The sequence below is a fragment of the Austrofundulus limnaeus genome, unplaced genomic scaffold (genome assembly GCF_001266775.1).
Source record: "Austrofundulus limnaeus strain Quisiro unplaced genomic scaffold, Austrofundulus_limnaeus-1.0 Scaffold17, whole genome shotgun sequence".
NCBI lineage: Eukaryota > Metazoa > Chordata > Actinopteri > Cyprinodontiformes > Rivulidae > Austrofundulus > Austrofundulus limnaeus.
In genome coordinates this window covers 320,804-330,538 of record NW_013952419.1, presented here as the reverse complement: position 1 = coordinate 330,538, position 9,735 = coordinate 320,804, and the positions used below count along the sequence as shown (strand labels likewise).

The window sequence follows — 9,735 nt, the reverse complement described above, 5'->3', positions numbered from 1 at the left end:
CGGCGCCATTTATATATATATATATATATATATATATATATATATATATATAATATCAATAACTAAAAAGCAGAAGATATAGAATAAACTAGACAGTTTACATTTCCAGTTAAAGTGCAGTGTGAATGCTTAAAGCTGAAAACCTTTTGCAGAATAGCCAAAAAAGCTGAAACTAGCCTAAAAAATACTGACTGGTCCTGTGGCTACAATGTAGCTTAACACCATCAGTGTATGAATGTGTGAATAAATGGGTGAATAACTAAAGTGTAAAGAGCTATACAAGCTCAGTCAGTTTACCAAAAATGGGTAAATAAGTAGATGAACTAGCTGAAATTCAAAGAAACAGAAAGAACAAGTTTGCTGAATTAAGAAGTAAGAAGCTGAAAGGAAACGGTGAAATTAGCAGGGAAAATCTCAGATAAGCTAAACACTAAAAACACAGAAAACATCTGAAATGAGCAGAAAACAGCTGAAGGAAGCACAAAAAAGTTTAAAATAGCAGAAAAATAGAAAATGCCAGAACGAGGACAAGGAAGAGGAAGAGGATCAGTACAACAAAAAATGTCAGAATATGTTGAAACAAGGACACAAACAGCATAAAAACAGGTAAACATACTGTAACAGAATAAATCAGGAAAATAAATAAATAAATAAAATTCAATAAAAAGAGAAACTAAAAGCAAGTACAGTGACCTTTTACTACAGAATGTATAGAACTTTTAAAAGAGGGAAATGAATGAATCAAGTTTTAAGGTCTGTTGTAGATGGTTCCAAATCATCTGCAGAGAGCGACTAAAGGCGGTACGTGCTTGGTAAGTGCCTGTACGTAACCTGGTGTTTTTCCAGTGAGGGTTTTGTAAATTTTGCGAATTTGTCTGCGAGAATGAAGAGATGGCCAGTTTATTAGGGAGTACAGATCACAACGGTGTGTTTTAAACAAAGCACCAGTGACAAATCGAATTGCGGCATGATGAATAACATCCAGTTTATGAAGAAGGATTTTAGAGGCTGTAAACCAGGGTTGGAAGTATCGGCATTTTAACCAGGAGCTGTTTGGCAGAGTGAGTGAAGAAAGATTTTTTGTGGTAAAGAAAACCAATGCATTTAATCTTTGACTGCGGGACATATATGTGGGTTTTAAATGTGAAGTTGTTGTCAAGCCAGATACAGAGATGTTTATAGCTTTTGAAAAAATCAATCTCAGTACCATTCAAAGAAGATATTTTAAAGGGGCTCTCGATTTGTGGTAGGTTCCTGTTAAAAACTATACATTTAGTTTTGTCTGTGTTCAGAACCAAATGCAGACAAAAGCCTGTTGTATTGAAGTGAAACTAGTCTGCAGTGAGGACAGAGCAGTACTATAGATGATGGTGTCATCTGCATACGTATGAACATGGAAGTCACCTACTGAAAGAGGGATGTTATTTATGTAAATACTGAAAAGAGTAGGTCCTAGAATGCTTCCTTATTGGACACCATTCGCTAAATACCAAAAGTCAGAGCCTGAATGTCCTGAAAGAATTAAATGTTTTGATATTTAAATTGTTGAAATGAGGCAAAATTTGCAGACCAAGATATTTGCAGAAAAATGTACGAAAGAAAATTGTTTCATTGTTTCATCCATTTAATTACATTTTTTCAACATGATTTAATTTCAATGATTTATCGATTTAATTTCAATGTTAATTGAGTGAGAGAGTGAATGGTTGTTTGTCTCGTTTGTCTCTATGTGTGTCCCTGTGATGGACTTGCGACCTGTCCAGGGTGTAACCCGCCCCGCGCACTGTGACCCTGAAAGGAAGAAGCATGTACAGAAAATGGATGGATGGATGATTTAATTTCAGCTATAATCTTTAAGAAAAATAAAATTAAATAAATCTGTCCAATAAATCCAACAGTTCTTATTTAGGTTATTTCTGTCTCTTGGTGTATTTTTGTACACATGTTGATTTCTTTATTATTATTATTAGTATTTTCGAGTGCGGCGCTGAGGCTCCGTTTTTTTCATCCCTTGTTCTGCTATCTCAAAACGAGATTAGCTCCGGTTGTCGTGGCAACCGTGCACACGCAGAGCCTGAGCGAGCCGAGCTGGATGGTCTCATCTGCCCCGTGACCGTGATGGATTTCTGAGCGGAAGCTGCCGATGTTCAGTCAGCGTGAAACGTTCGAGGCACTTGCCATTACAGAKCTTTTCAACTTTGCCTGTTAGCAAAATACCTCACTAACCACTGGATGGATTTGAATGATACTCTTAAAAAATTAATCATTGGATCTACTTTTACAACTGATTAACATCTGAAGTCAGCCCAATAGATCTTTTTGTAGGTACAAATGCACAAAACACTGAGGCTTCTATGGGAACACCACTGGAGTTGAACAAATTCAACCTGTAAATTTATTTAAATAAATTTCTTTAGTCAGGTTTTAATATCTTAATAATTATGTGGGCAGAATCCCAACTTACTGCTGGATCATTTAGTAAAGTAGGTAGTGGGTAGAGGTAGGAGCTAAACTAATCAAATATTTTAAATATATCCTGGCTCACTCAGTTCATCTACGTGAGTAAGAGCAGATCAGAATAAAATTATTCTGCTGCACTTAGAGATTTTTGCTAATGAAAAGTGCATTACAAATTAAATTTATTATCATTATTAAAACACATAAGATAAAAGGAAAAAAAACTTGGTCGTTTCCCTTAAATTTATTAGCAATGCAGGTTTATATTTTTACCAAATAACCTCTGACCCTTACCCACAATTCCATGTGTGCAAGTAATTACAAAATGGACTGCTGGCGATGGCTGCCAGCTAATTTAAAATGTCTTTAACTCAGTCAGTTTTGCAAATTTTGAGCTAGAATATGATGTGGTAGTTGAGCATCTGTCAAAAACATATGCTGAGCTTTACATAGAGTCAGTGTTAGAGGATATGTTTCAACAGATCTCACAACACTGCATGAAATCACACACAGTCATTTATAGGCAGAAGTGGGTATAGTTACTTTTAACTCAGTTACATTTACTTGAGTAACTTTTTTTTATAAAAAACTATATTTTAGAAGTAGTTTTAAAACACCACATCTTTTCCTTTGAGTAATATTATTATCAAGTATCAGTACTCTTGTGTCCTGTCTCAGATGTGAGTTGACATCAGAGAAGAGCTCATTACTCCCTCTGCTGGTGAGTTGAAGTAACAGCAGTTAGACTGTGAGCTCCCAGGTTGCATCATGGCCTTGTTGCTCTCTCTGCCTCTTTGTCAAACCTACAGGTTTCAGCCTGTGAGACATCACCATCCACAAGAACAAAAAGACATTTCGAAACCTGACTTTTTACCTTCTTTGTCATTCTTTAGAAATCCAGTTTCTTGTTTTGTAATTTAACCACATARGTATTTGGCAACTTGGAAAGGGAGAAAAAGCAGCTTGTTTTGATAAAAAGCCTGTTTTTTCYCCCCTCGGTGTGATGACACGAATTGGAACTCAGCGTTTTCACGCGAGTTCCTGTGTGCTTTTTCATGGCAGTCCCACCCTCTGCAACAGGAAATGGTGGTTATGCCCAGCTGTCCCCTTGCTTCCAGCTTCCTCACAGCTCGTCTTTCTCTCAACATTCCTCCCTTTCCCTGTGCTCTCTCTTGTCTGAGCCGCCTCACCCCTCGTATAGCTCGCTCCTACAGAAGGGAGGTGTGTGTGTGTGTCCGGGGGGGGGGGGGGGGGACAGCTAAACTTAACTGTCCTCCCACTGGCTCCATTATCTTTCCAGACTTGACTTGTCTGGGGAGTTATGCCTTCATCACACACCCTCGCTTTCTGCATTTATGGGCGCACGAATGTGTGCGTCTGTGTGCAGGTGACACGCCGTGCACCAACAGCTGAATCACAGAGGCGAGACAGGATTTCTGGACTGCCCCTGGAACAGATGGTTGATGAACTTGATCGGGGAATTAAAAACGCCAGAGATAGAGAATGCCTCAGTCGCAGATGGATGGGATTGTGGTTGATATTCTCCTGAGGTTTGGGCGCGTGAGCTCTCCTCTGTTCTGTTTTTTTCCTCTTTTRCCCCCTCTTCCACTTTGCCACAGAAGGAAATGTGTCTCTCTCATATCCCCCTGAATTTATACCCTCTTTGTTTTACAGGCCCCAGCAGTAAGCTGGTTTTATCTGTGCAGATGTGGCAACAAAKGTCTTCTTAGAAAGTTTGGCAACTGAAAATTCAACACTCACACCTCCTTTCACAAATGTTTTGTTGAAAATCTTTTTAAATTAAAGGAATGGTTAGGATGATTTGAAGTGGGGTTCTGTGAAGAAGTTTTAGACAATAACATCTTACCTGTTATGGATACTTCTTAAATCTCGGTTCATTTGTCTACATATTGCATTATAAAATGAGTCAGCCGTTAATTAGCGCTGTTAGAAAATTTAACTAACTTCGTTTGCTATAGAGCGCCCTAAAACTGGTTCTGTGACTGAGTCAAGACAGCAGGCTAATTAAAGCTAATGCTAATGTCTGCTGCTCGTTATGGTCTATTTTCAGACTCGCTGAAGATGCCTTTATTTATCCAGACATCACTCAATGATATTATTTGGAAATATACAATATATATAAAACACTGAAATAAATATTAGCATGTTTACACTATTGTAACATACTGTAGGTAATATTAATTCATAAAATTAGGTTCTTATATAGTTATACCTGCAGTCTATAGTTTTGTAAAAAGCCATTTAACAAAAAAGTGTAAGATATGTAAAGAAATATCATGCCAGTGGAATTTTATAATGTTATGTACATTTTTACAAACAAAACCAAAGTATGATTCCCATCACCTCAAATGCAAACGTGTAGTCCATCCAGCTGATGTATTTTAACTGACTGAARYCTGAGCACATATTTATTAAGTATGTAGTGTTCGAGTTGTGTTAAAATTATAAAAATGTRGTGTTTGCCCCTATATTTATATAGTAACCACAAGTAGTGAGTGAGTAAACATTTAAACAAAAATCTGCAGTTTAAACGTGATCCTTGCAAAGCCGTAAAGACTGAACAAAAAGTTTATTTTTAGTAGTTATTACAAATATTATTATTTCAAAAACTTTGAAGTTGCTGCTAATTTCATTGTGTCATTATTCCAGCAGAAATATTAGGAAATTTCAACAGGAAGTAGCCCCAGGCTGCACAGGAACTAGCTGCTATATAGGGCTGTGTATTTGCAAGAATTTGGCGATACGATACATATCATGACAGCGGGGTCACGATACGATATCTCCCGATATATTGCGATACTATAAGCAAGGCAATATATTGCGATTTTTTGTCCAAAAATTCTATTAAATAAAAACCTCTTACAGGGAAAAAAATGAAAAACCAAAATTCATTGTCTCATAAAATTCTAATATTACAGAGACATGCTTTTGACACATTTAGCTGTGTTTTGCTTTGTATGTATTTTATTTTATTTGTTTCATATTTCTTATTTCATCCATGTTTTCAATTATTAGACTAAATTTGACAGTAAACAGTTTGAAAATATATTTTTTGCAGCTTTTAGTTTTTAATTTTAATTTACAATATGGTCACCCAACGCTTAACAATGGCCTCTACCTCAAGAGGTAGAGGAGCCAAATGGCTGGCTCACTGCTGCCAACTAGTGGTCAGAGGCTGAACTACAACATAAAAARGAARGGRTGGCAYGAAYGTTGACATTTTAAACCTTAAWAAAAAATCAATACAGGGCTTTAAAATATCGATACAGTATCGGGAAATGAAATATCACGATATTTCAGTGTATCGATATTTTCTTACACCCCTACTGCTATAGAATTCCATGTAATGTGAAATTCAAAGATCTGTGTTATTGTCGTGTTTCCACAGAACCCCACTTCAAAATATCTGAACTGTTGCTTTAAATGATTTGCTGCTGGAATCAGGACYAGGCTGGGTTTGCTGCATCAAAGCTTCCCTCCAGCTGATTTTGTGTGGGATGAAGTCAGAGGAAGACGAGGCAGAAAAAAGCCTGTTGATTAAGAAGGCGTAAGACCGGGAAGGGAAATTYGCGAGGCAGCTCGTGGCTGAAGTCACCTAATAATTTTCTCCCCACACATCCGTAAACTCCTAATCAGCGGTCATAGTTCTGTGTGCTTCATTATTACTGAAGAGCTGTAATTTAGGGAGTCACTGATATCTTGATTTGATCGCACATGACAGTAATTCTGCCGAATGCAAATCGCTTGTCAACACTCCTGTCCTGGTTTTGTCACCCTTCCCGTATGCAGCCAGAGCCGAAGGTGGCCGAGGAGACGCCAGCGCCCCAGCCCTCCATCTGCTCGGGGCCTCCCATGAGAACCGGCGCTGTCAGAGTGAGACCGGCGTCTGCGAACGCGACACTAGGCTGTGTCAACACGAGGCCTGACCTCGCAAATCCGAGGCTGGAGACCGCCGTGCCAACCACCTCCTCCTCCAGCATCGCCGTCACATCAGAGCCTGCGTCAGCATCACCCACCAAAGTTAGCCTGAGCTCCAAGGACCTCCAGAAGTCCCAAGAGTGCCAAGGAGGAAAAGGTGAGTGAGGAAAGCCTCAGAAATAAAAAGTGAAAGTWGGGCTGAGATGTCAAAAATAAATTTAGGACTAAAAGACAAACCATCCAGGGTATGTCCTTCCTTTCAGCAGGTTTAATTGAATAAGTGAGCCTACATCAAGTCATTGCAGATAAAACTAAAGTTCACAGATTTTAGAGGAAACTCGAACGACGCTACGAGTTGAAACAGGCTCTACGATACTGCAGCTACAGATAACAATCACCAGCTGCTGAGGCAAAAAGAGGCTCTTTCTCTCCCCCGCTTCTCCTCTGAGATGAATAATGGGAGCAGAAACCAGACTGAACAAAGTCCACATCAGACAGGTTCTTCCGTTCTGCAGCGAGGAAGATAGATTTATTTCCCCGAACCCTATGCTGGCCGAACAGTGCCTCAGCCTGCAGGAATCTTTACGGACTGGCAGAGAGAAAGAGGCCTGCAGAGAGAGAAGAAAGGTGGGTTTGGCCCACTGGTATCACACCTGCATCTTTCCTCACTTATCCAATATGGACAAATAGCTTGTCCAGCAGCAGCTAGCTGTGGTATGGTTGGAATACCTTCATAATGCAAAAGCAACATCATTAAAAGGGTTTAAAAGATAATATTAACTTGGACTGCTAAGACGTTTTAAAAACTGGAGTTGTTCTTCGATGGTCTTTGGTCACGCTTCACTCYGACTAGCCATTAKCTCATCAGTCCTGTCAGAATTAACCTCTGTTCAAAGATCAMAATTCTTCCTCGGAGCCCCACTTTCAAAAGWTCTGAACTATCCTTTTAATGAGAAGAGACTTAAACTCAAATGTTTTTGAACAATTAGAGAAGCTGGAGTTAAACAGTGTTTTAAAATCAAATGTTTACCRCATTTTAGCATCAGTAAGTGAGAAAAATACTCCTCATTTGATTTGAATTCATCCAAAATGAGCAACAAATAAATCAAATCTTAATGATTCTACAAAATGCGTTCTGAGAAATTTAAAAACAATCCTCTAAATAATAATGTGTTGCAAGAACAACATACARTTTCAACTGTTTGCAGTACATAACTACAACAGAACTATACTTAGCACAAAAAAGTAAGAAAATAAGTGTATGGTAGATTGATTGTTGTAACYAAGCTTCTTGTTAATAAATCTTATAGCAGCACTACCAGAAGCTCAAAGAAGTCTCAATAACAACAYCAAAATAAGCTGTTTGACAGAGAAGATTTCACAATTTTTTTTCATGTGTGCAACCCACACACTTAGTCCTACTGCTCATCCCACAAATGTTTGTTCCTTACAAATGTAGCGCTATTTAAAAGAGATACTGACAAGCTAACAAGACGTATTGCCAAGAAGCACTGTTACAACAAGTAATAATCGACCAAAGACAAATCTTTTTACTTTTGGCCAAGTTTACTTTGTTTTTATAAAGAAAAAGGCTTCTATTTTATATTTAGTAACATTAAAAAATGCACTCATGGTTTGAAAAGCAATGTTTTTGCTGTATTTTTAAAGKCACTACTTTGTTATGCACAATGGCAAGATGAGGGTCATGGAACATTAGACATAACTTTGCTCTAAATTGTAATCATTAAAAGCAATTTTAATGTTTGATTCATAATTATATTTTTTCTAATTACTGAGTCTTTCATTTGTGCACATGCTAAGGTTGTGGGGAAAGGTCATTTTATTCAAGATCAAACTAACATTTTAAGTCCGTCCCTGGATGTTCCTCAGTTCAGATTATTTTAACGGAGTCTTTTTTTCTTTTTTTTTTTTACAGACACAAAGTGACCACTTTTTTTCATAAAACAATTGGTAAAGAAATGGTGAAGTTTAGCACCATCCAGTGGAAATTATTGATACTGTAGAAAAAAAAGGCAAGTTGGAGAGGAAAAAAATCTACAAAGGTCCCTCTGCTGGAAAACTGCTCTTCCTGCAACACAACAGATCAGGAGCAGAGTTGAGATTTCATACTCAAATTCTATTTTTATTTAGGAAATTTTAATAAAATAAAACTGATTAATTTGGTTAAATTCAGATTAATAGTTTGTAATTATGGTCATGTCTAAATATTCTTGTATGTGGAGTTTTTAGCACTTAGGACCATTTCTTCAAATGTTTCTGATCATTTCTCTCAGTCTCTAATGTWTGATTTAAATATCGCTGCATTTTTAGGCTGAAGCAGGAAATGAGGCAAAACAAAATACCAAAATATTAAAAATATCTGATGAGAGATATTGATGAACCTGGGATTTAATATTATTGACAAATGATTTGAGGAAGCTTGAGTTTGGACTCAAGAGTTAAAAACAAAGTCGAATTCAAATAAATAGTTTGAAGTCTTGTTTTTTTCCACACTTCTGTGATCTTTTAGTGGTTCATTATGAAATGATGCCTGTGAAAGTGTCACAAACGTTGGGAAGAATAAAGGTAAAAGGACAGCTGATGATGGAGGCTGAATCCCYTCCTAAATAATTAATGTGTCTCGACTGGACAGGGAGTTTGTTTCTGACAATGGCAGGAAGCTTGTTGCTTAGGAAGAAGGAGGCAAAAGGCTCCTGCTTCAGCTGTTTTCATTTGAATCCGGGTGATGACAAGCTCCGTCCCCTTAGCAGGACCCGTGAGACACACATTCAGAACATAACACAGTCAGTGTATGTTGTACAGTGCCCTGAAATATTTGTTATATAAATTAAATTGAAACAGTATTTATAAAAATACACATTCGATCAAAGAAAGTATTTTATTCTGAAAGGTCGTAAACTGAAAGTCTCAGAAGTTTGATGGATCCGGCGCCATTTATATATATATATATATATATATAAATGGCGCCGGATCCATCTTCTTTCTTTGTTTGGGTAGCTCTGCCCACCACTGTTAAGTTGTTTATCAGGAGCTAAAGAAAAAAAGTAAGCTGACAACCAAACCAAGAGTTGTGAAAGTATTTGTACACAGAATGTGTGTAATTTGCCTGTTAGCAGGAGATCATTTGCATTTGTCTTTTCTGTCTCGGGTCTTCACCTGGAAAGGACAAACATTCCACTTCTGCTGTTCCAGCTTTTAGTCCAAGGTGACGCTCAGCCAGGGCTGACAAGTGACAGAGGACCCCAGCCCCCACGCTGAAGCCCATCACCCGTTTTGACTGCGCACACACACACACACACACACACACACACACACACA

At 37.9% G+C, this 9,735-nt stretch overlaps 1 protein-coding gene across 1 annotated transcript in view; it reads left to right on the top strand.

The window, feature by feature from the left end:
• The window catches only part of zgc:100829 (uncharacterized), a gene marked incomplete in the record, with an annotated part of 21,154 nt that overhangs the window by 5,789 nt on the left and 5,630 nt on the right, over positions 1–9,735 (top strand). Inside the window, 1 exon segment of the mRNA XM_014003153.1 lies at positions 6,268–6,553. Coding sequence (XP_013858607.1) covers positions 6,268–6,553 — 286 coding nt within the window.